This window comes from Bubalus bubalis, chromosome 6 (genome assembly GCF_019923935.1).
Source record: "Bubalus bubalis isolate 160015118507 breed Murrah chromosome 6, NDDB_SH_1, whole genome shotgun sequence".
Lineage (NCBI taxonomy): Eukaryota > Metazoa > Chordata > Mammalia > Artiodactyla > Bovidae > Bubalus > Bubalus bubalis.
Window position 1 is genome coordinate 15639835 of NC_059162.1, and position 25366 is coordinate 15665200.

At 59.2% G+C, this 25366-nt stretch overlaps 2 protein-coding genes across 5 annotated transcripts; both read right to left on the reverse strand.

Annotated features, from left to right (window-relative positions):
• Window positions 1-31: 31 nt before the first annotated feature.
• On the reverse strand, window positions 32-15783 carry ZBTB7B (zinc finger and BTB domain containing 7B). 4 transcript variants are annotated; one of them, XM_025287715.3, is made up of 4 exons: window positions 15695-15783; window positions 15436-15536; window positions 2670-3826; window positions 32-2306 (listed from the first exon to the last, which is right to left on the reverse strand). In XM_025287715.3, the coding sequence occupies exons 3-4, from the start codon at window positions 3818-3820 to the stop codon at window positions 1841-1843; spliced, it is 1617 nt and encodes a 538-aa protein (XP_025143500.2). In that variant the 5' UTR covers window positions 3821-3826; window positions 15436-15536; window positions 15695-15783; the 3' UTR covers window positions 32-1840. The 4 variants fall into 4 exon arrangements, with proteins under 4 accessions (XP_025143500.2, XP_044800216.1, XP_025143501.2 ...); XM_044944281.2 differs by having other exon boundaries at window positions 15712-15739; XM_025287716.3 differs by lacking the exon at window positions 15436-15536 and having other exon boundaries at window positions 15695-15748.
• An 8455-nt stretch (window positions 15784-24238) lies between these two features.
• LOC112585545 (lens epithelial protein) lies at window positions 24239-25304 on the reverse strand. The gene is made up of 2 exons (XM_025287730.3): window positions 24697-25304; window positions 24239-24607 (listed from the first exon to the last, which is right to left on the reverse strand). Exon 1 carries the CDS (start codon window positions 25152-25154, stop codon window positions 24750-24752), a length of 405 nt encoding a protein of 134 aa, XP_025143515.3. The 5' UTR covers window positions 25155-25304; the 3' UTR covers window positions 24239-24607; window positions 24697-24749.
• Window positions 25305-25366: the final 62 nt, after the last annotated feature.

A 25366-nucleotide genomic window follows, 5' to 3' on the forward strand; every position in this document is an offset into this window, starting at 1 on the left:
AAAATAAAGAAACCAAAGGTGGACACAAGCGTGAATCTTAAATTATTATTATTTCTTCCTGTCGCTTACACCCAAGGTGGGGGGCAAGGGAAGGGGAGGGGACAGGAGAGGGGGGACCGCCTCCCCCCTTAAGGCACTGAGTGGAGAAGCCGCAAGGGGGGGGAGGCCACACTGTCCTCACTCCCCGGGGCTGGGCCCCCCATCACCTGAAATGCAAAGAGGAGGCCCAGAGCAACCCGGCCTCCCCCTACCCCAATATATTACATCATCACTTTTTAAATAGAGACAAGGACTGGTCCCGCTACCCCCTCCCTGTGACCCCCCCCACTATTGGGGGTACCTGGGCAGCTGTGCAAATGGGCATGGGGGTGCATGGGAGGGAGGGAGAGCACCGGGCCCCTGAACCTGCCCCTTTTAAGGAGGGGGGGGGCCGCCAGGCCAGGGAGGGGAAATAGTGCAAGGCAGAGCCCAGGCCCGAGCGGGGTCCAGCACCCAGCGAGGAAGGGGCGGGGGGAGATACCCCCACCCCCAGCAGAATTGGGTAGTTAAAAATCTGAAACTAGATTTCAACAAGACCAACAGAAAAGGCTATGTACAGAACGGGGGTGGATTCAATCCTAAGGGAAGAGTGAGGGAATTATTCTCCCCACCCCAACAGGGAGCCCTGGCAGGCAAGGGTCTGAGGGGAGGACTCCTTTCCCACAGGGCCGCAGCCTACTTTCCCTGGGGGCGGGCCAGCTGTTCGGCGCCCCGGCCTTGGCAAGGGGGCGCGGCTCAGCCGCTGGGTTGGTGGAGGTGGAGAAGGCGGCTCCCTGGCAGTGGCCGCCAGGGGCGCTCGCCCGCGCAGGGCACAGCCGCCAGATGGCGCCGGCCGGCCCGTTCTCCGCCAGGCTCCCCCCAGCCCCTCACCCGGTCCCACACCCAGCACCGCGCCAGCCCGGGGGCGGCGTGAGTCAGGGGCGGCAGCGGCGGTGGTGGCGGCTCGCACCTGGGCGGGGAGGAGGTGGGGAGGAGAAGAGGGTAGGACACCGCCCGGCCCGCCCTGCCCTCTGGCCCCGGGGAGGGAGCGGCGGGAACAAGACATTCCCTGCCCGGGGACGCGGGAGGGGAGGGGAGGGGAGGAGAACCGGCAGCGGCTCCCCTGGCTGGGCGGGGCCCTCCCGCTGCCCCCAGGGGCGGGCGAGCCAATCAGGCCACCCCGCCCCCTTCTCCAGGACCCCATGACTCAGCGCTGGGAGAAGGGCGGAGGGGGACTGGGATGGCTCCTTCCTTACAGGCCCAGTCCCCGTCTTTCAAGCTTTTACCTTGCTTTCCCCCACTTACCCATCCTTTGCCGCCCCCCTTTGCGTAATTCACTGCCAGGAAAAGGGAACAGAAACCAGGAAGGAGGGGTCTCGAAAGGGAGGGGCAGTCCTTCACCCCCTTACACAGCCAAAACCCCAAGGGGCATGGGGGCGGGGCAAGGCTTTGGTCCCAAGCCCCCCACCCCCTAGAAACCCGCATAGCCGAAGAGGGACCCCACAAATCAGAAATACATTATTGCTTCTACTCCCCAGGAGCAGCTGGGGACAGGGACCCCACCTTTACAATGGAGCTGTAAATATATACATAATATCATATGTATCACTCCTTGGGAGAGCACCCCAATCTGGGGAGACTCTGCCCCAAAACCTTCTCGGCTTGGAACTGGAATGAGGGCTCTGAGGGAAGGAGCCTATTTCCGATGCCAGGGAGACTCAGTGCCTGAACCCCCAGCGCCGTCTCTGCTGTATACATTCCCACTGCTTGGCATGGGCCGCCCCGGTCCCTGTGCTGCTCCAGCTCGGCCACTCGTCCCTCTTTAAGAGGTGTCCATGGCACCTTCAGCCTGAGGTGTGGTGGGTGCCCCCTCCTCCTCGTCGTCATCAGGGGGCCCTGGGGTGGAGTCTGGGGGCCCAGTAGGGGCGGTCGTCTCCCAGAATCGAGGCAGAGACAGGCGGAAGGTGTCCAAGTGACCGTTGGAGAGGTCGAGGCCAGCAGGGGACGAGGTGGCTGCGGAGGGCGGGGGGTAGTGTGGGGGTGCATCGTCCTTGCGGCGCCGCCGGGTGCGCACCTCCAGGCAGTTCTGGCCCTTGAGGTGGCGCTGCAGGTGGTCCTCCTTGGCGAAAGCCTTGTGGCACAGGTGGCACTCGTAGGGCCGGTCCCCTGTGTGCAGGTGCATGTGGTTCTTGAGGTCGTAGCTGTGCAGGAAGCGGGCTGGGCAGTGCGAGCACGAGTAGGGGCGCTCTCCGGTGTGCTTCCGCATGTGGATCTTCAGCTTGTCATTCCTGGCACAGGCAGGGGGGCGGGGGGAAGAGAGCCGGTCAGGAGGGGATCCCTGGATTGTCCAGGCCAGGTTCCCCGGCCTCCTCCACTCCCGTCCCCTAGCGCTCCTTTCCCTATTTCTGCTCCGGGAGACCCTTGCTGACTTAGCCCCAGGTTAACCACCTGCCTCCAGCAGTCAGATCTTTAAGGCCCCAGATCCACCTTCCTTGACTTTCTTTCTCCTGGTCTCTCGCCTCAGCCTGGGAACCACCCCACAGTCCCTCCAGGATCCTCTCCCTCCACACCCCAGGTCTCACAGTCCCTTTCTCCCCTGTGCCACCCCCCCCAACATGGCCCCTGCTGGGCCTCCTCCCCATGGTGCTCACCGGGTGAAACGGACGCCGCAGACTTCACAGGCGAAGGGCTTCTCACCCGTATGGGTCCTCATGTGGCGTGGCAGTTTGCCCGCCCCGTGGATGATCTTGTGGCAGACTGGGCACTCCTGGGGCATCTGGGAGCGGCGTTTGCGTACTAGCTTGTCCTGGCTGTCCAGGCCTGGAGGCAGGGTGTCCTGGTGCAGGGAACTGAGGTAGGCCATCAGGTCGGGATCGATGGCATCCTCGTCTGAGCCCAGCTCCTCTGGGGACAGCGGAGGCCCGCCGCCCTGTGCCAGCCCATAGGGTGGGGGGTACACCAGCTCCTCCTCTTCTTCCTCACCCTCGCAGGCCTCGTAGCTCAGGGGCCCCTCGGGGGGTGAGGCAGCCCCTGTGGGAGGGCTGTAGCTGTCTCCCAGCCCACTGCCCACTCTGCCCGCCTCCTCCTCCTCCTCGTAGGTGAAGGGATGGGTGGGCACTGTGGGCACCTCGGGCACCAGGTGGTTGGCCCGGGCCCCCTTGGTCTGCAGGAAAGCTTTGCGGGGCTTGCGGCTGCGGCGGGCAACAGGCCGAGGAGGCGGCGGCGGCGGCGGTGGGAGGGGCGCCTGTGGAGGGCTGTCGTCACCATTGGGGACTCCTGAAGCTGAGGCGGTGGCTGTACAGGCGAAGGCTTCCAGGTACTGGCGCGCGCGCTCACAGTCGTCCTCGTCCGGGCTGGGCGCCTCTAGTCCACTGCCCTGCAGAATCTCCATGCAGGCCGCAATGACACAGGGGATCTCCAGCAGCCGTGCAGCCTGCAGTACAGCCGGCATGTTGGCGCTGCTGGTGGTTAGGGTGGCTGTGTAGGCAAACTCGAGCAGGGCACCCAGTGCCTCCGGCCCCACGAAGTCCAACTCGCACACGCCGGCCCCTGCACCCCCGGCAGCTGTCCCACCGCCCCCAGCACCCGAGAGTGCACCCCCACCACCCTCGGTGAAGAGCTTCTTGAAGTAGTGGCTGCAGGCAGCCAGCACAGCCCGGTGGGTGCGGTACTCCAGGCCCTGCGTCCGGATGGTGAGGTCACAGAGGTGGCCCAGCTGGCGCTGCTCATTGAGGCAGCTCAGGAGCTCACTGCTGTGGTCTGGGAATGGAATCCCGATCAGGTCATCCTCAGGGCTCCCCATCTTCTCCTGCGGAGTGAAGGAGAAGGGGAGGTTAGGAGCACTCAGCCCTGCCAGGGTGCCCAGAGACGAAATACCAGCACTGGCCATGAGCATAGGCCTTCAAGTACTTTACACCCATTTCATCTTCCATGACCTTCTAAAGTAACAATTATCCATTTCACAGGCAGGAACCTGTGATGTGACTTTCTATATGAAGTGCGGAACAGGTTCAAAGCCAGGCGGCGGGCCGAGATCTGGTCCTAACCACTGTGCGGTGTTCTGCCTCAGTGAGTGCGGGCGCTCTGCCTTTCTGGCCTTTCCTAGAGACCCATCTGCTTCACCTGCCCCGTTCCCATCCCTTTGGAAGAAGCACTGGTCTGGGAGAAAGGATGCCTGTGTTCTGGTTCAGGCTTCATGAAGAACTGGCTGAAGGACTCCGGGTGCCTCTCGCAGCCGGCCTCAGGCATCTGAAAAGTGGGGTGACAGTCTCTGTGATGGAACCTCCTCTCAGCCCAGAGGCCAATGAGAGAGTTCAGATTCACATTGGGCCAAGGTCTGTTCAAGACAAGGTCAGGTGCTTTAGCTCACATTATCTCCCTAAAACATTTGGTGCACTATAAAACACTATGCAAACCTGGGAGGTGGCTCCCCAGGACCCCACCTTCTTTCCCACCCACTAAAAGTTCATCTCCCCTTCTAGATCTCCCCCTTGTAGAGGCCAAAAGGGAAACACAGCTCCCAGCATACCTTCCCCCACATCCTCCCCTCCCCCATGGGGCCAAGGAGCAGCCACCCTTTGCTGGGGTGTCGCTGGCGCTGGCGCGGGTGCTTCCTGCCCCGCACCGATAAGCATCGTCCCCGCCCCTCCCCCCCGCCAATAGGCCAAGTTCCAGCCCTACCCCTCCTCCACCGGGCTGCCACCGCCAGCTCTCCCTCTCCATTCCTGGCCAGGCAGGAGTGCCCCCCTCTCCGGAAGACCTTCTTCCACCCTCTGTGCTAGCCTTTCCAAGACACAGCCACAGAAGGCACAGCACTTCGGCAGTCCCAAGGCTGGTGAAGGGAGGCGGCTAGCAGAGTGAGTCTGGCCTGGAAGTGAGGGGATCAGCTTCTAATCCTGGCTCTGCTACTATCTTGCTGAATGACCTTGGCCAAGTCATTTCTCGCTATGCTTCTGTCTCCTCGTGGTACACAAGGAGCGGGTGGGGATGAAAGCTGCAGGGGCTCAGCCCCTCCACCCTGACATTTGGTGGTCTAGAGCAACTGGAGACAGAGTTGAGGCCTGGAAAGAGCTGGGCTCTGGAGTCATCCAGGCTTGAGTTTGAATTCTCACTCTGCGGCTGATTAGCTCTGTGATCCTTAAACAAGTTGTTTAATCTCTGAACCTTCTTTTCCGTCTATAACATGGGATAACTCCACCTGACTCCTAGGGCTGTGGTGAAGGTTAAATGAGCCCGTGGGTGGCACAACGCCTAACACATAGTAGGGGCTCGATAAAAGTTTTGGCCTTGGGAGGGAGAAACCAAGCCTCACCTGGAGGCAGACTGCACTAGACAGATGGTTTCTGCGGGGAGAAAGGTCTGTCTCCCTCCGTCAAATCACCCAGGGGGAGTCTGGTTACTACTAGCTACATGAACTTGAGCCAGTCACTTTCTTTCCCGTTTCCTCATCTGCAAAATTAAAGGCTGACCCGGATGATCCGTAGGGCAAGTCTCACTGACAGTTTGCTGGTGTTCCCAACAACCGCTCAGTCTCAGCCACTGATGGGGAAGGGTTTTGAGGGGGTCGGAGGAGTCAAGGGCTACAGGTTTCCTTTTGAGGACACAAAGAACTGCATCGTCTCTGTCTGCCTCCCCGTCTTCCCTATAGCATTCGGACGCCTGCGTGGAAGCCTTGAGTGAGCAGCACCCATGTGCTGGCTCATAAGCCACAGTCAGACACCCTCAGATAGCCCACCCCTTCCCACCTTAAGTCCCCAAATCACTTCTCTCCCTGGGGGCCAAGCAGTCTGGGAGCACTCCCAGTTTCCTTGGGTTTTCCTACCTGTACTTTACAAATAGGACAAGTGGCAAATGGCCCCAGGACTTAGGAACAAACAAAACCAGGTGGGCAGCAGCAGTGGCCACTCAAGTAGCAGTGGGCACCCTCCCGAGCCCAAGTGAATCCTGTCCCTCCTGAGGGGGATGGGTGGGGCTGTCCTCGCTGTCCATTGGCCCGGAGCTGTGCACCCGCAGGCACGTGGCTCACCCTGTCCCTCTCCCTTCTTCCCTCCACACCCCACCCATTCCCGCTGCTTAAGCCCGCCTCCCTTCTCCCACCCCAGGGCCATCTCCGTGGCAACTTGGTGTGGCGGGGTTGCTGATTGGCTGACCCTGCTGTCAGGTCACAGGCTCAGGCTGGTTCACGATGCAGATCACAAGGGGCTTGGGCAAGGGTAGGTGTTTAACCCCTAGGGCCTAACTCCAAAGCCCACCGCCACGCGGTAGCAATGAAGGGAGAGAGAGGCAGAGGACCCATTTGGGAAGGGGAGGTGCTCCTATGGGTCTCTAGCTTCTGGGAAACTCCCCTAGCCCTTACCCAGGGCTCTGGCACCCATGCTGACTTAGGTGCCACCTGGAGCTAGGCTGGTGCCAACCAGGCCAAGGGGGCACTCCAGGTGCCATCATCTGGGAGGAATTGATGGGGAGGAACTCCCCCCTTCTTTCTGCCAGGGTTGGGCACTGATGCCAGGGTGCCCACCCCAACTTGGGCACCCTTCCCACCTCTGTATACCAGAGGGCCCAGCCCCCCGACGCCCATGAGGACGGCCCATCCCCACCCAGCCTGGCATGCCCCCTCTTGCTAAGACCTTGTGGGCATGGGTGTGTGTGGTGGTTGGTGGGGGGGCAGCTGTGCCAGGGAGCTAGGCAAGGTCTGTTTGCCTGGTAGGGGGAAGAACTGGGGGCCCCGCCCCATCTCTCCCCCTTTTCCCGTCACCCCCCCAGGCTCCCCTCACTGTCAGGCCGGCTAGACCGGCCAAGCCGGTGGGCAGCTCTCTTGAAACTGGGCCCTGAGTCAAGCTTGCCCCATCTTTGGTGGGGGGAAGACTTTGGGGATAGAACAGTATGGGAGGGGGCAAAGGTGGAAGCCCCTATCACCTACCCCTCAGTGCCTGAAGGCACCTCCCAAGGTGTGTCCACCACCAAGAAACCAAAAGGTAGAGGGCACTGGCCCTGGCACGGGAAGGAAAAGGAGGCTGAAAGTCTTTCCAGGTGCTGACCTCAGGCAGTGTCCAGTGAAGGGCTGGGGGAATACCAGGGCCAACACTGCCGGCTTGAGCCAGCTGAAGAGCTGGGATACGAGGCCCTGAATGGGGCAGCTGAGTAAAGCTGGCCCCCCTTCCCCACACCCTGGGGATTAGGGGAGTGAGGCTTAGTGTGGGGGGCAGCAGGCGGAAACAGGATTAGCGGCGGAGAAAATAGATATGGGCCTGAGACTCAGGCACACAGAGCTCCCCCTCCTTAGGCTCAGAGGCCCCCACCTCCGGGCTCTGCCAGAGAGCCCGAGAGGGACCTGGCCAGCTTCTCCAGGTGTAGCAGCTTGGGGTGAGGATGAGGGCCAGGCTGTGATGCCTCCTGCCAGGGTGATGGAGAGGCCTGACGCTCTTCCCACCTTGGCTGGCCACCCTTCCCCCTTACTTCTTTCTCCTTTCTCCCCCCCAACCCCCACCCCAACTCCAGCCTCAGGTTCTCTTCCTGTTTTTTTGGAGCGAAGTTTGCACGAAGCCAGGGCTTTGGCCTGTGGCTGGACCAAGGGCGGGGGTGGGGAAATAGGCCAGCCAGTCCAAAGTCCTCAGGGACCCAGGAATCCTAGCTCCCCAGCTTCTTCCACCCTTTCTTAGGGCCTCTGGGGCCCAGGGGCTTAAGCCATCTGGACTGCCCAGTTGGAAAGGTGGGGTAAGAGGTGGAGGTGAATCCCCTGGAGGACTGGAAGGGCTTCGAGGGAGAGGCCCTTGGCCCAGGATGCCCCAGACATGCATGGAGCCTTTCGCTCCCTACCCAGCCCCTCCAAGCTAGTACATGCCTTCCCCATCCCCCATATGTCGCTTCCCCCTCCTAACCTCACCACCCCCAGCACTCACACTTCCTGGGGGCCGAGGCGGGGAAGAGAGACCGCAAGCCACGAAGGGGGAAGGAGGCAAGGGGAGTTGGCTGCTTCCCGGTGCTGTGGGGGTTAAGCCTCTCCTCCCTCAAAATCCCCAATTCCTGGTGCTTCAGCTCTTGACAGGAGGGAGACCTCAGTGCTCCCCCACACTTTCTTTCCATGACACCTGCCCTAGTCCACAGCCTCTGAGATCACATCAGGGGAAATCTGAGGGAGATAAAAGATGGCGGGGGAAGGAATGGGGCAACTCCACCTTCCCTAGTCTTCCCCTCTTTTCCTTTGGGGACCCCTGCCCTCAGCCCCTCTCCACTCTTGGCCCCTTGCCTTGGCCTCTTCCTGTCTCCTTCCTGCCTTCTCGGACCCTTGTCTCCCCTCTCCGCGACTCATCCTTTGCTTTCCTCCCTTCAGCCCTTGCAAGGCTCCTGCTTCCTCTCTCTCTACTGCATCCTTAAGTCCCTAGGTCTCCAAGGAACCATCCCTACCTCTCCATTCTTTTGGCTTTTGGTTCTTTCACTCAGGCCTCTCCCACTTCCTCCATTTCGCCCTACTCCAAGCATCTCTTCTCTTCTCCCCAGGCCGATGGATGGATGCGGGTGGAGAGGGGCAGAGGAATTAAATTAAGAAACTGGGCCTGCCCTCCAAGGCCTGGTCTTGCCATGAGATGGTTGCATTTAGGCACCCACGACCCCATTCTGGATGAAGCACAGGACCAAAATCGGGGGGAACATTCGACGAAGATGGGTGGGGGGGTGTACAGTGAGAGCGGATGTGGGGTAGGGTGGGGGGACAGCCTAGGCCTCTCTGCCCGTCAGAGTTTCCAGCCCTGGAGCAGCTGGAGTTTCCCCAGAGGCTGCCCACCCAAGGCCAGGCAACCATGCGCCTGGACAGACCCTGGCCATCAGTGCTCCCAGCAGGGGTCTGCCGGAACAGCGCGAGATCCCCTTAGGACTTGAGGAGACCCACAAGGTGCCAGGGTCTGCCCTGTGCCCACCCCCTCCCCCCCAGCCTAGCGTCCCCAGCTGCGTAACCGAGCCGGCTGGTAACCCCACACCCGCCAAGCCGCCGGCAGAAACCTGAGCCCCCCAGCCCCAGAGGACACCCCAGCCCAATCCCCGGAGCCCGGCTCCCTGCCAGCCTGTCCAACCTCCTGTCCTGGCCCAGCAGCCCCTCGGCTCCCGTAGGCCCCTTCTTCTGCTCTCCTGCCCTCCTACGTCCCTTGGACACACAGGCTCCCCCACACTCCAGCCCCTTGGGCCCTCAGGTCCCTAAACCACCCCTGTGAAAATTTGGACACCCTCTTCCTAGCCTGTTTTTCAGCCCCTCTCTGACCCTTGGCCAATTCTAGGCCTCCGAGCCTCCCCTGGGGCCTGATCTCCCAAGCCAGAGCGGGGCCTACTCACCTGAACGCTGAGGGGCCTTGCCGGCAACTCCTCCTGGCCCCTGGGGGGAACAGGTTGGGAGGGGTGGGGGAGGGCCTGGCTGGGGGGCAGGCAGGGTGGCTGTTCCCCGCTCCAGCTCCCTCCTTCAAAGGGGCCGCCCACGACTTGGCCCAGCCCCTCCCCCCTACAGCCTTAACCCTCTGGGTGCTGTCCCCCCTCCCCCCAGATGGAGGGAGGGGTTACCAGAGGCCTGGCAGCGTGGGAGAGGGCCTAGAGTCTCTGCCTGTGGTGCCCGAAGCCCCAGCTATACCCACCCCCGCCTGTCCTGACTCAGTCCTAAAAGGGGAAAAAGGTGAGCGGTAGGAAAGGTAGGAGCTGGGACAGTCCAGGAGGACAGAGGTGAGGAGGAGCAATGGGAGAGGCTGCTGGAGGTGGGACCAGGAGAAGGAAGAAGGGAGGGGAGGGGACAGGAGGCGGCAGTGGCCAGAAGAGGGAGGAGGGGAAGCCTGGACAGTCAGTGCCAGGGGTGACAGGTGCCCAGGTCCCAGCCCCTCAGGGCATGTGGACTAACAGGGGACCACAGGGAGGCCCTTCAGACCCCCAGTGGGGCCCTCAGCACCCTTGGGAGCTGGCCGAATTCTCCCCACCCCGTACTGGGCTGGGGCCCTCAGGGGCTGGGCAAGGCAGCACCCCGCCCTCCCCATGCCTCACCCCAAACCCACTCACATACCACAGTTCCTTGCCCGGGCGCCAGCCCCTGCCAACCAGGCCAGGGGGCAGCACTTGTGCCAGCCCCCAATGGCCAGGGGGATCAGGGGGATAGAGCTGGCCTGAGGTGGGGTGGACAGATGGGGGGAGCTGTGGGCACCGAAAGAGGAAGGAGCCGGGAGGGGGCATCTGCTGGGAAGCGCCTAGCCCCACCCCTTGCGTAAGCTGCTGCCACCCTGGCCGGTTGGGTGGGACCCGCCTGGGCCTGAGGGGCAACTCAGGAGGGCTCTGAGCCCAGAGGAGGGTGGGCCACAAAGTTCTACTTAAACAACTCTGGGGGTCTCTTATTCCTGTAACGAGGTGGGCCCTAGGTCCCCCAGCCACTAGGCCATCCCATGTCCTGCTGGGCTGGGAGGGGGGACCACAGAAATGCCCCCTAAAATATCCCCTCCCCTTTCCCCCCAACAGCTGCTGGCTCAATGCCGCTGGCCTGCTGCCCCTCACCAGCTCCCGGCCCGGTTGGCACCTACCCACCAGGATGCTGGCAGTCCTGCCCTCCTCTCCCTCCTACCCCCCTGGCTCCCAGCGCCCATGCCAACTGTGGGCCTGGGGTGGGGGAGGGTCACCCCTGTGCCTTGGTGCCAGCTAGGCGGGCCCAGGCCCCTAGGTACTACAGATAAGGCCCGAGACCCTGTTCTCAAGCCATCTCCTCAAGAGGCAGTACATGGGTTAGGGCCTATACAAAGAGTCCAAGGGGGGCTACGGACAGCCTGATGAACAGTTATCGAAGGTTCCACTCCCCAAGATGGGGGCCAGTGTCTTCCTGCCGCCAGGTGCTGGCCTCCCGGCAACCCCTTGCCCAAGCATTTGCTTGGGCACCAGAGTCCCTGCAATTCCTGATCGCCCTAGTGCCCGCAGCCTGCCAGGGAGTGGGGTGGGGCTGCTCTCTGCCCTTTGATCCCTGTAAAGGGAGGGAACCAGCCTAGAGGGCACGGGGCAGGGAGGGAGTTCATGGGGCCCCTCCATTCCACCCCTGCCAGGGGCAGCAGGGCAGGGTGTGGGCATCTCTTGGGTGGAGCCCTAAGGTGAGAATGGGTAGCATATCTCAGCTGGGGGTGGGGTGGGGGGTGGATGACAATCATGGATACATGGTGTCATGGGGGAACAAGGTGATGAGGACAAGCTGGGGGATCCAGAGGGTCCCCAGGTTCCAAGTCATCCCGGTCCACTTTTAGTCCCATCCAGAAAAATTCCAACCTAACCAAACTGTGAGATCAAGGAGGACTACAACTCCCAGTATGCACCACAATTGCTTTGCATGTACCTTGGGAGTTGTAGTTCCCTTGCGAAGCCCCGTGCTCTTGCCTTCCCCAGAGCCTCGCTACTGATGGGGTGGGGAGAGCAGAGCAGGGGATGGGAGGTGGTCGTGAATCTCCAGGGGGACTGTATTTAGAAGAGGTAAAAGGCAGGAGGTCTATGGCTGAGGGAGAGGACCCCTGCTCCCAGGCAAAGCGGGAGGAAAGGAGGAAGGAAGGAGGAGAGGATGTCTGTTGAAAGGGGCATATGGGTGGGGAGGAGCTGGGGGGGGGGGGGTGGAAACAGGAAGGAAACTGAAGCCAGAGACATGAGGTCGAAAGTAAGGGCCTGGTGGAGCCCCACTCCGAGGCCGGCAGGGACTGGGAAGGCGTTTCCCCCTGCCGGGCCTCGGGACCATTCTGGTGGCCTAGGGAGGCCTAAGAGGAATTAGTGATGTCAAGTAAAAAGTCAGTTGGCATGTTTGTGGGGGTCACTGGCTCCATTTACCTGCCACCAGCCCTGTTTTGTCTGGGGCACCGTCAGCCCCTGGATCTGGCATGAGTATTTCTGGCTGGAGAGCTCTGAAAGCTGACTCGGCTCTGTGATGCTAGCAAGCAGAGGAAGGGGTTGGGGAAGATTAGGGCCAGGGCCTGCTGGGTAGTATGGTGGAGAGAGATATACATAGGGTTAGGCCCAGGGGTGAGGTCAAGAAATTGTGCTGGTAAATGTGGATTCCACCCTCTAGGGCTGAGGCCATGGCAACTGGGAGGCCTCAGTGAAGAGAGGGCTAAGATGCCAAGGAAGGCCACTAGCCTCCCACCCACCCCAGGCTGTGGGACAGAATGAAGAGAGAACCATTTTCTGGTGTCCCTGTGGAATTTGCTAAAGGTAGCTTTTCCCCTTGTGTCCGCTAGCCTGTGAACATTAAAGGTGGCAACTCAGGGGACCAGAGGGCAGCTGGGTGCCTTTACTTAGTGGGGGTGGAAGTCAGAAATGGGCAGAGGCCCTGCTTCCAGGCCAGTTTCCGTAGGCTCCCCAAGATTCTGGGACAGATGTTTAGAGGTCCCAGCCAAGACTCTTGCCAAGACCTGGGTCTGCCTCTCCAGGATCCGTGATGGTGGACAGCAGTAGCTCTAACCCCTTCCCCCTAGTCCCCCAGGCCAGCCTTGGCGCCTGGCCGCCTGTGTGTTGGCAGGACTGGTGGTGGTGGGGGGGCGGCGAGGCAACTTCAAACTGTCCGGGCAAAACGTCAAGTTTACTCACGAGTTTACTCAGCAGAAGGAGGGGGAAGAGGCCAGGGCGGGCACACCCCATGCCAGGGTCCTATCCGTCTGCCTGTCCCCACCTTCCTCCCCCACCCTCCTCTTCAGCCCTAGGCCAAAACAGGCATAGGCCCTAAGGCCTGGTAGCAGGGCAGTCTTAACTCTCTGAAGGTCAGGGAGCCAAGCAGGCTGGAGGCAGGAAGCCCCGAAGCAGTCCCAGAGGCTTCTATCAGAGGGCAGTGCCCTGCCTGGAGCCCAGTCACTATCCGTCTTGGGACCTGGGCTTTGGGCCAGAACTGGGTCTCTTAGCCACCAAGAAGGAGGCAGTACAGGCCAGGCCTCCTCTATCTGAGCAGTCCCCTGGGCAGTGACTGCTGACCCCAAATGCCCAGTCCTAGGCTGTGCCCCAGGCAGCATGATGCCATCTGGGCAGCCAAAGGATCAGGGGCTAGTTCTCTCTGCCCTGGCTTGGGATGGGGGGCCAGCACCCTAGCTGACCTACTTCCCTTTCCTCCCCACCTGCTTTCATTCTCTGCTTCTCTCCCCCAGCCTTCACTGTCCCCACCCCAGAGGCGCTCCGCCCCCCATGCCCGCTGGGCCCCCCTCCCCCACCCTTCCCCAGGGTGCCAAGTGCAAGCACACAAAGGGCCCGATGGTGCATTGTTAGCCCAGCCCCCGCTGCCCGCCGCGCCCTCCCAGGACGGGCACTAGGCCAAGGAGGAGCTGGGGGCCCTGGGTGCCAGGGGGCACCATGGGGAAGGGGGACGAGGTCAGCACCTGTCTCCCAGTCACTGGGGTCCATGTCAGCCAGAGCTGAGCAGGGATGAGAGTGCCCCAGTGGAGCAGGCCTCCTTGACACCTGAGCCTAGTGGGCATTGCCTGCTTTCTTCCCTAGAGCCCCTTTTGGGTGGTATTAACCCCTTCCTAACCCCTGTACTAAGGTTGAGGGGTGTGGTACCCAAGGGAGGGGACAGTGTCTGGGGGTGCAAGCAGGCTGCGTCGTGCCCACAGCAACCATGTAACAGAGGCACGCTGGGGGAGCTGGGGTCCCGGGGGCCAGGGACAGGCAGCACTGACAGAGATTTCTTCTTGTTTCATCAGCTGCTCCAGGGGGAGCCCCCTGCCCTTCTCCCCAGTCACCACTAAGGAGGAATACTAACTACTACCCAAATTCAGTCACAAATATGTCCCTCTCCAGCCCAGCACAACACTCCATATGCCCACTCTCTCTGCCCAACCTGATGCCCACTCCATGCCAGCTCTCCCAGCAGTGCCAGACGGGTACAGGGGTGACCAAACCAGTTGGTGTGTGTGGGGGGAGCAGGAGGCAACCCCATAATCCTCCAGGCCTCATTCCCCCTACACATGCACCCTCAGGGAGGAGAGAGTTCCCATCCCAGTTTAACCCCTCACTGCCCAATCTGGCTCCCCCTGCGCCTTGATAAACTGTCTCCCTCCTCCAGGAATAAGTTGAGGGAAGCGGGAATAACTGCGCTGACTCATTCTCTTTCTCAGCTGCAGCTCGGGGTCTTCACTGCATTCGGGTGGGGGTCAATTCAAGAACGCCTTCCACCTGGCCCGGAAGCCAGGACAGCCTGCTGGTCTCCCCCTCTCCCCAGCACCCACTTCCGGTGTCCCAAACTAGGTCAGCAGCGCTCGTTTCCTGTGGGTCAGCTAGCACCCGCGCCTCTGCCCCTCCCCTGCTCCGGACCCAGGCTCCCTGCCCCCCCCCCCCCAGGGCGCCCCGAGGTCTCACCACGTCTCAGCCGCCCTTTGATACGTGGGGGTTGTGCGGGGCGGGGGGCAGGGGACCCGCCCTCTCTCCAAACACCAGCAGGGCCGGGGCGCCTGGGCAGGCACGTGTCCGGGCACAACCCGCTGCCCACGCCGCCCCCCCACTCCCGGCCCCCCCTCGCTCTGGCCGGGACACGTCGCTCTCTTACTTCGGGTGGGGTGGGAGGAGAAAGAGAAAACTGGAAATTGAAAGCAGCGCCCCCCACCCCTTTGAATGGCAGCCCCCTGCCAGCCGCGCTCAGACTAGGTCCTACAACAACACAGTAGCGACCCCCACTCCGGGTAGGGGCAGGTGCGCCAGCGCCGGTGGGGGACGGACGATAGGTAGAATTCTTCCTAGTCGCCCACACTTGCTCTTGGGTTCTAGGGGCAGGAGCTGGCTTTGAAAAGGTGGCGGCGGTACTGGAACCCGAACGAAGAGAGTGGGACTGAGGGGCGGCGGAGAGAGGGGTCGTTCTGTATCGCTCGGAGGTTGTCGCTGAGCCCCACTACCGGCGAGAGAGCGCGGCTGTGGAAGCGCAAGAAACCAAATAGTCCAGCCGGTAACTTTCCCCCAAGCCGCGGCTCCTCCTGTGCTCCCCCCACCCCCCATGCAACTGGCCTGAGTCCAACCCACCGCGCCAGGGGGCGCGGAGGAGGTGGGGGAGCGTTGTCCTAGTTAGAGTCCGTCAGCGTTTCCATTCCCTCAACTCGGTCGGGTCGGGGGTCTACCTCTAAAGTCACGAAGGAGACTAGGGGAGCGCTGAGCGCCGCCTCGCCCTCTCTCCATCCCGGAGCCGCCAATCCGTCTGATCCCAGAAGTGCACAGAAAGTTTCTGGGGACCCTCCGCCCTGGGTTGGGGGAGGCTGTAGTTCCTTCTCTACCTTTCCTCCCCGTTAAAATCAATTCCCAAGACCCGGAGTGTTGGGAAGGCACAGGAAAGGGGAGTGGTGGGAATCTGGTCTGCATGCGCGCGTGTGTGTGGGGGGGTCCCACTTACAGGACAGACGAAGGACACTGCAGTAATCTCGAATATGGGGGACCCCTAGCCAGGAGGCAAAAGTGGGGTACACTCACCTCTCCGCCTTTGGGTCCGCTGGCTGGAGCTGCTGAGGCTCCGGGTGTGGGGAGAAGCGCGTCCCCCGCCAGGCCCGGGGGCTTGGGGCCCTGCTCCGGTCCTGGTCAGAAGGCCGCGGTCAGTGGCTCGCCGCTCTCTGCTGGGGGGCTCCTCCTCCGCAGCCCTCTGCCTCCTCCTGCCGCCCGCCCCCCCCTTGGCCGCCGAGAACCGTACATTCACCTGGCTCCCACCCGCCCCCCCCCTCAGGGCCCGCCTCACCTGTCCTGCTGTCTCACCTGTCCTCCTGCTTGCTTTCCCCCCATCCCTCCCCTCCCTCCCCCCGCCCCCTGCCACCCCCCAAACTCCCCCTCCCAACCCTTAGCAACACCCTCTGTCACTTCCTGGTTTTTCACCCGCCCCCCCAGGCCCCCCTCCCTCCGCCCAATAAGGACATAAACTTCAACCCCTTGGTCCAGCCAGTCTCTGCAGGGCGCAGATGGATCCCTCCCTGCTTTTTCGCTCTGTTCTTCCAAGCTCTTACTTTGCACTCTGAGCTTTTCCCACCCTCCTCTTTTCCCTCCTTCTTTCCTTGTCTCTCTCTTTCTCCCTTCACCTGCCGCGGTCCCTTTCCCCCTCCCTCTCCTCTTTCTCTCTCTCTTTCTAGCCCCTATCTCTCCCAGTCCACCTTAACTCGAGCTCCGCCCTCGACCCCCATCCAGCCCTCCGCCGCTACTCCGCCCCGCCCCCTGCACTCCACCGCCCTGCCCGCCCATTGGCCTGAATGCCCGCCCATCCCAAGTGGGTCCCGCCTTGCGTTGGGCCAGGGAGGGGGCGGAGCCGAGGGGGCTGGCCTGAAACCTGGAGGGGAAGAGGAGGGGGCAGTGTCCGCAGCGGCCGGGGAACCGAGCACCCCCCCCCAAAAAGGGCTCTCTCACTTCTCTAAGAGGGGCTTCTGTAGGGTCAGCACCTCGGGAGGGAAGGGTATGAAGAGGTCGAAAACAGGCTAGGTGGGGGTGAGGCAGGGACTTAGGGGGTTGAGGGAGGGGGTCCCGTGAGGGGCTATAATCAGGTCAGGGCCCCTGGAGGTAGGGGGAGGGGAGCCACCCGGCCATCAACTCCAGCTCCTACGCCCTACCCCCAACCCCCTTAGAAGGAACGGGGGAGATGAGGCTGCAGGCACCCTGCCTCCCTCCCCACGCGTGACGGCGCCCCGCGGGGAGGGAACGGCGCCCTGGGCAAGCAGCCTCTGCGCTCCAGCCGGTGCCCGCTGCGGCCTTGGCATTGTCGAAGGGGAGGGGCCAGGTCCGTGAGGGGGGAGGGGGAGGAACGCTGAAGCTCCTGCTCCCCGCCTCCATCCCGTTGTGCCATAAGTGGAGAAACTGAGTCTCCGCGGAGAGACATCTGGACTTGGATTTGCTCAGAGACCCAGAAGGCGAGGGGGACCTGAGTGTTTTACGATGTATATGTAGGTTTAGGGGGATCGAGATATGTGCTTCAGTGCCCCCCAACTGAGGAAGGTAGCCCGTTTGGGACGCTTCCAGCTGGGCCTGCGGCGCTACGTACCCCAAAGAGCCCCTCCCACTAGTGTAAAACTGATTCAAATCCGGCTATCGCGGGCCAGGTTCCGCTCCCCGCGGCCTGCCGGGCCGAACCGGGTCGAGCTCGCTTTCTCCAACCCCAGCCCCCTCCGCAGGGGGCCTCCCTCCCTTTTCAGCAGGTGGCTCCGCGGGACACCAGCTCAACCTGTTGGACCACAATAGGCGGCGCCAGGGGGGCCCTGGCCCTCACCCGGGCTGACCCGGGATCCCCGCGCAGGGGGAGGGGCAGAGTGCTGGTCCCTCCCTCCCTCTCCCTCCGGCCGTGACTCAGCCTCGGGGCCGCTGCCCTGCTCCCCAGCCAGGGGCGGAAAGTGTGAGGCGCCCCTGAGGGCCTAGGCCAAACCAAACAGCCCCCCACCCCAGACATTATCTCACTGTAGAATTGGGGGGGGCTCTAGGAAGGAGGGGGTAGCAGCAGCAGGAACGGGGCGCTCCCGATAGGTAATCCGCTCCGGGTTTTCTTATCGTCCCTGTCCCCCATGGGTCCCGAGGCTGGTCACTGCTCCGGGTTTTCTTCTCGGCCCCGCCGGACAGATTCTGATTCGTCAGAGCCCGGAGCCGGTGGCGTCCAGGCCACGGTTTTCCCCTCCCTCCTGCAGCTCGGGGTCGCGCTAGACTGGAGAAGGGCTGTGCCAGGGGCAAGGCGACAGTGCCAGAAGCACAAGTGAAATGGAGAGGGGGCTGCTTCGGGCTGGAGAGGGCATGGAAAGTGGCTCGGGGAGGGCAGAGCCAGAGCCTCTAGAAGCAACAGAAAGGAAGGCGCCTTGGCATCAGCCCATAGGTATAGAAAAATGAACAACGGCCTCGCCATGTCCCCCTTTCCTGGGGGTCGTGGCAGGCGTCTTGTTGGACCCTACCTGTATCTTTTAGAAGCCGGAATGCATTTCCCACTTGAGTCTGGACAGTCCTGGAACCCTTAGTGACCACCTCCCGCCCGCCCCCCCCCCCCCCCCCCCCCCGCCCCCAACACACACACACATTCTCGGCTCCCTTCCTCGCTTAGAAGTCAGAGGGTGGAACCCCCCAACTTGAAATTCCCGCCTAATCCCCAACTCCAAGCCTTACCTCGCCAAACAACTGAGGCTATTTCAGCCCAGAAAAGCTGACTGGGGGCCCCGCCCCCTCCCACGAATCCCCCGAGGCCTGCCACCACCCCTGCCCAGCCACTAGGCCTGTACTGGAACCGGGAACTGGAGGGCAAGTGTGGGATCTCCAAGGGGCTTCCTGGGGATCTGGGCGCTTCCAAGATCCACACTTTCAGACATATATTTTCAGACAACCAACTAGACCTAAATTTGGGGGGCAAGTTAGCAGGAGGTCTGTAAATACCCGGAGGATGAAGTGGTTGACCAAAGAGAAGGATGAATGTCCAGGCCTGCCGGGAGTTAGCCCCTTTTAAGGAGAACTGCACACCTGGGGCTGGGGCCACGTGCGCCAAGGAGCAGCTGCAAGGGAGCTGGATACGTGCAGAGCCCGGAGAAGAGAGTACTTCTGACGGGAAAAAAGGCAAAGCTGGGTCTGGGCGGGGTCCTGAGAGAGTGGGTCTAGGGGCCTGTTTTGGAATGTGCAGCGGCTGAGCTGGAAGCGGAGCTTCAGCCTGCGCCGGGCGCCCACCTCTTCCCCACTCTCCGTCTTCCCCAAGCTGCCTCCGCTTCCCTCGAAAAACCCGCCGCCCAGGAAACCGCTGGGGGCGCTCAGACCGCAGCCCCGGCGCCCCCACCGTGACCGCCCAACCCACCTGAAGGGACCGTGGCTGCCAGGGTTGCCCCCCTCCCGCCGACTCCCCCCACACCTGCGGGCTGCTCTATTTATAACTCGGCACCTATTCCGGGCCTCTGGGCGGGAGCGCGCTGCAGCGCAGCGCTAATCGTCGCCGGGATCTCTGCGCCCCCCAGGGCAGGGGGAGATAAATTTAGCCTCAGGAAGCTCGGGGGAACATTTTCCAAAACTCCGCGTCCCAGAGAAGGCGAAACAGAACCCCCTTGCCCTTAGCTTCCTCCCGCCAGCCGCCAGGCGGCGCAGGTCCCTCAGCTTCTCGAGCCGGGTCGCTGCTTTGAAGCTGGGGTAGGCAAAGGATTGAGGACGAACGACCTAAGGGCACAAAGGGGCGCCCGTCAGAGAGGACAGAGAATGGCCAGAAAAATGGATATGCTACTAAGGTTGGCAAAGACGGGAGTAGACAACTTCAGCTGGGAGTAACTAGAAAGGACTTCTGCCTTTTGAAGGGGAAATAACTCATGTGCAAACGAGATGCAAATAGGGATGCAAATAAGAGCCAATGCCCTTGGAGGTCGGCGCTCTGGCGCCAGTGAAACAACTGTCACACTGCCTTCTGCCCGCCTTTCAGTGTTGCTTGGAAAACGTGGGACTCTCCCAAGAGCATCACCATAATATCTAGTTAATTGCGCATGGCTCCTCAGACCACTTTTCTCGATCCCTCTCCACCTACTTTCTGCACACCATTGAGGATCATGTCCGAGGTAATCAGCTGGGAATCCCGGTTATGAATGAGGCCGCTTTTCCTGCGCATGCTGTCGTATTTGGGGAGTCACTTCCAGTTCTGCCAGTTCAGTTCTTCGAGTTCCGAAGAGGAAACTGAGATAGAGTGAGGAAAACTGACCTCACCCAAAGCACCAGTGCAGGTACAAAGCCGGTACTGGTAAAACGCTTCCTAGGTGACGCACGCAGTGGTAAAGAACCTGCCTGCCAATGCAGGAGAAGCCAGAGACGTGGGTTCCATCCCTGGGTCGGGAAGATCCTCTGGAGTAGGGAATGGCAACCCACTCCAGTATTCTTGCCCGGAAAATTCCATGGACAGAGGAGCCTGGCGGGTTACAGTCCATAGTTTCTCAAAGACTCAGACAGGACTGGGCACCGCGCCTTTACCTTTTACCCCTTCAGTTCTGCCCGGTCTCTTTCCGCACTTTACTGGCCTAGTCCTCTACCCCTTGTTGCCACTAGGGGGTTGCTGGGGGGAACGAGGGGTAGATGAGCTCTTACCCATTCCTCCCTGTCTTGGTGCTCCCTATCTTCCTTTATCCCTCCCCTCATCCCCCTCCAGTGAGTTCTGGAGAGAGTGGTTTGGACATTCAAAACCGGAGCTTATTCTAGATAGGAAGAGAACACTACAGGGAAACTGCCATATCTCACTTTTCCTTCTAGACCAGCCGGGAGTCTCTTGGCTCTGTGGCTTACATGGAAAAGGCATAGCTGGGCCTCCCAAATGCCCCTGGCAGGAAATGAAGAACGAGGGGAACTTAGGGTTGAGGTCAAGCGGGAGATCATGGACTGGGTGTAGAACAGAGCTGATTGTCCCCTCCACCCTTTCGCTTTCCTGGCCCTGCCTCCCAGGCCACTTAGACCACCATCCCAAGCATGTGTTCAGAAGAGGAAGGCAGGCTAATTGAGAGAGGCTCTGAATTTGAGATGAAAAAAATCTGGGTTCACCAAATGACTACCCTATTGCAGAGTGCTGTTTGTGTGACTTTGGAGAGGTCACCTCAGTTCTCGGGGCTTGTTCCTTCATGTAAAGATATGATAATTACTCTTGTCCTGCCTACTTTTGAAGTGGACTTTTGTAAGGCTCAGAGCACTCTAGCTGAAACAGGCTTTTGGAATGGTGTATGAGGTTTTTGTTATCCTCCCCATCTCTCTCTCCAATCTTTCCACTTTCCGAGCTCTGACACTCTCTTTCCAGCTCTGACACTCTCCCTGGGCTACTGGCAGTCACTACTTGTGTCCCTCCTTCAGCTCCTACCGGGGGCCACAGCCCTGGGCCCTGCCTTCCTCTACCTACCACTTCCCCAGTGGCCCTTGCCAGACATCCCCTCCCCTGGCAAAGTCAGAAGCCTCAGACTTTAGGATCCACCTCCAGCACTGCTGCAGCTCAGTGGGAGTGAGGTCTAAGAAAGGAAAAGGAGGCAGACTTCTCGAGCTTGAGCTCGAGTGAGGGAAGGGCTGGAGCCTGCCAAGCAGGGTGCAGACTGCAGTGGGGAAACTCAGAGGCAAAGGTGAATTCTTTATCCACCTCTACCACTAACCTCTCTCTGGGTGGATTTAGGACCTTCTCACCGCTGGGCCCTGGGGTCCTGGAGACACAGGGAAGAACACTGACCTGCGTTTTGTGGATGCGGGGCTGCCAGGGATAAGAAATAACCTTGATTTGGAGTACTATAGAGTACCATGCTACCATAAAAAAGAATGGACAGGCTGTAAGTATATTGGTATGAAATCCTTTACAAGGTATGTGAAGCAAAAACAGCAAGGTGCAGAGTAGGGTGTAGAATATGTTAGTAACTAGAAGGGCAAGTATATGCAGAATGCAGCCACTTCTCTCCACTGCTATGGCTGTAAGCCTGCTATAAGCCACCAACACATCTGGCCCCAATTGTGCCCATTACCTCCTAAGAGGTCTCCACTGTTCTACCCTTGGTCCCCTAAAGGCTATTCTCAACCCAGCGCCAGTGTGAACCTTTTAAATAAAAAAAACCAGTTCATGCTCAGCTGCCTGCAACAGTTCCTTATTTCACTCAGCATACAATCTCAAGTTGTTACCATGGCCTACTAGGCTTGCTCCAACTCCCACCCCTAGCTCAACTTTCTCTTTTTCCATAGCACCTATCACCTAATAACATCAATGTGCTTGTTTTTATGTTTATATTTTCTGTCTCTACCCACCAGCACGCAAGCTCCATAAGTATCAGTTCAGTTCAGTTGCTCAGTCGTGTCCGACTCTTTGCGACCCCATGAATCGCAGCACGCCAGGCCTCCCTGTCCATCACCAACTCCTGGAGTTCACTCAGACTCACGTCCATCGAGTCAGTGATGCCATCCAGCCATCTCATCCTCTGTCGTCCCCTTCTCCTCCTGCCCCCAATCCCTCCCAGCATCAGAGTCTTTTCCAGTGAGTCAACTCTTCGCATGAGGTGGCCAAAGTACTGGAGTTTCAGCTTTAGTATCATTCCTTCCAAAGAAATCCCAGGGCTGATCTCTTTCAGAATGGACTGGTTGGATCTCCTTGCAGTCCAAGGGACTCTCAAGAATCTTCTCCAACACCACAGTTCAAAAGCACCAATTCTTCGGCGCTCAGCCTTCTTCACAGTCCAACTCTCACATCCATACATGACCACAGGAAAAACCAAAGCCTTGACTAGACGGACTTTTGTTGGCAAAGTGATGTCTCTGCTTTTGAATATGCTATCTAGGTTGGTCATAACTTTCCTTCCAAGGAGTAAGTGTCTTTTAATTTCATGGCTGCAGTCACCATCTGCAGTGGTTTTGGAGCCCAAAAAAATAAAGTCTGACACTGTTTCCACTGTTTCCCCATCTATTTCCCATGAAGTGGTGGGACTGGATGCCATGATCTTCGTTTTCTGAATGTTGAGCTTTAAGCCAACTTTTCCACTCCCCTCTTTCACTTTCATCAAGAGGCTTTTTAGTTCCTCTTCACTTTCTGCCATAAGAGTGGTGTCATCTGCATATCTGAGGTTATTGATATTTCTCCTGGCAATCTTGATTCCAGCTTGTGCTTCTTCCAGTCCAGCGTTTCTCATGATGTACTCTGCATAGAAGTTAAATAAGCAGGGTGACAATATACAGCCTTGACGTACTCCTTTTCCTATTTGGAACCAGTCTGTTGTTCCATGTCCAGTTCTAACTGTTGCTTCCTGACCTGCATACAAATTTCTCAAGAGGCAGGTCAGGTGGTCTGGTACTCCCATCTCTTTCAGAATTTTCCACAGTTGATTGTGATCCACACAGTCAAAGGCTTTGGCGTAGTCAATAAAGCAGAAATAGATGTTTTTCTGGAACTCTCTTGCTTTTTCCATGATCCAGCAGATGTTGGCCATTTGATCTCTGGTTCCTCTGCCTTTTAAGTATAGGGATCTGTTTTGTTCTCTGCTGTATTCAAAGCAGCCAGAATGGCATACAGCAGATGCTCAATAATATATGTTAAATGAAAGAATGAATCTTTTGCCATTTGCAACAGCATGGTTGAACCTGGAGGGTATTATGCTTAATGAAATAAGTCAGAGAAAGACAAATATGGTATGTTATCACTCACGTGTGTAATCTAAAAAACAAAACGAATGGATATAAGATACAGAGAACAAACTAGTGGTTACTAGTGGAGAAGGAAGGGGGAGGGACAAGATAGGTCTAGGGGATTAAGAGGTACAAACTACTATGTATAAAATAAATAAGCTACAAGTATATTTTGTACAGCACAGGGAATATAGCCAACATTTTATAATAACTTTAAATGGAGTATAATCTATAAAAATTTTGAATCACTATGCTGTACACATGAAACTAATATAATATTGTAAGTCAACTATACATCAATTTAAAGAACTTAACAAAAAATGCTGTCCAAGAAACAGGTCACCATGGTTACCTCTGGGGAGGAAAGCCAGGGGATAGGTGCTAGGGGATAAAGAATTATCAGAGTTCTTTGCTCTAGGCATATATTACTTTGACAAACAAAGAAAAAGAAAACAAGCCCAGGGGAAAAGGAGTTAACTAAGAAGTCTGAGGAAGAGCTGGTCCCTGGCAGTAGGAGAGGGTCGCATACACCACCTCCAGGCCAGTGTCCCAGGACAGAATGGGGCAAAGGCATAACTGGGCCCCAGAGAATGCTGGGTAGAGATCCGAGGGACACTTTGGCTGGCTCTGAGGTTGTGGGGGTCTGAGTGGGCATGTCAGTAGGCAGGAGCAAGACGATGTAAATAACTGGTGTGTACTGATCCCAGGGAGTGATTCAGGGAGAGCATGTATTGGTGGCTGCCAAGGGGAAGCGAAGACTCAATTCTGCTCATTCTGGCTGTGTCCTGTGCATTGTCATAAGCCTGCAGGACAGCTTTCTCTTGCAGCTTTGTGTGTGAGCTAGAGGAGCAGGGCTTGATCTCTGTAAGCTGGGAACTAGTACCAGCTCAGCGCTTTCCCCAAGATCTTCAGGGGCAGGGAGCTGGCTAGATCAGGTCTTCTATTTAGGTTCCCAGCCTTACATGGAGGGCCTCATAAGGACCCCACCCAAGCTAGACTCCTCCCTTTCTACAAGTTGGGAGGAACCCGGCCTTTCCACCCAACGCCCTCCCCACCCAGGCACCAGTGAGTCAGGAAACCTGGCTTTCAGTCTTTCTATCCAGGACAACCTCCTTTCCTCCCTGGGTCCCAAACTGTTCCGGTGCTGACTTTTTCTGATTCCCCTGTAGACATTTAGAACTTTCGGTCTCAAGGCCTATTTATTATACATATAGTTCAGTGATTCTCAAACAGAGAGACTGGGGGCAGGCCATTCCTGGTATTGGGAGGGTATGGTAAGATCAGCCATCTGGGCCAGTAGGCTCCCTGAGCCAGACTTGGAGGAGTGCCAGGTCCTGCTGCAGTCTGACTGGGGTCCTAGCCAGCAGGCCAATCTCCTGTGCACCAGAGGTGCGCTGGAGGTGGGGGCTGGGAACGGAGGCCCAGAGATGAGGCAGGTCTGACAGACGGCACAAACTGGAACCAGGATAGCACTTCACTCGGTGTTTGTGGCCCATCCTTGGTCAAGCACATCTGGCTCCGGGAGTCTTGATGGACGCTGGACTGGGTGCTAAAAAAAGAAGAATGGGAAGCTGAGAGGCAGGCTCTGCCACAGAAGTTGCAACCATGCCTCCTGTCTGTCTGCCCTACCCTGCCCACCTGAACAATGCCGGCCATGGTGCCCATGGAGTGGAGGCAGGTCTCTGCCACCATTAATCCAGCAGCTCCTTGATACACCAGCAGCAGAGGAGGATGTAGGCCAATTCCTTCAGGGTCCGCTGCAGGCCCTCCCACCCTGTGCCCATCTTCATGATGGGAACCCGAAATCCAGTGTCTCTCAGGACTCCTCCGAGGGAGAAGGGCAGGGTCTGGGCTAGGGGCTGTGTCCGGGGCTGCATGTGGGCTGCAGCTGAGGAAGGGTGTGGTAGCTTCGTCCTGTGCCTTTTATCTTCATTGTCCCCACCCACTTCAGACCTCATGACTGTGGGCACAAGGGCCCCAGGGTCTAGCACAGGGAAGGTTCTGGGCCCGAGAATGGGCTGAGTCAGCCCCTGTGCCCAGGGATGCTGGGATGGGGTTAGTAGGAGGGCCTGGCCACTCCATCTTTCATCCTCCATGGCCAGGCCAGCTCAGCTTCCCTTTTTCCAGCCTGGGTCTTGAAACCCTGGGTCTACTGCCTGGTTGTCCCTCCCCCCTACCCCCCAGGGTTGGCACTACTCCCTGCTTCTGCCCTCTAGTGGGCTCCTGCTGAGGCTGGCACTGAAAATCATCAGTGAGAGCTCCTTTCCAGCCTGCTCTCCCCCACATCCCCCTTAGAGTGAGCACTGGG

Coding starts and splice junctions, on each gene's coding strand:
- ZBTB7B (XM_025287715.3), bottom strand. CDS start 3,820: ATGGGGAGCCCTGAGGATGACCTGATCGGGATTCCATTCCCAGACCAC. Junction 2,307..2,669: donor TGCGGCGTCCGTTTCACCCG/GTGAGCACCATG, acceptor TGCCTGTGCCAG/GAATGACAAGCTGAAGATCC.
- LOC112585545 (XM_025287730.3), bottom strand. CDS start 25,154: ATGGAGGATGAAAGATGGAGTGGCCAGGCCCTCCTACTAACCCCATCC.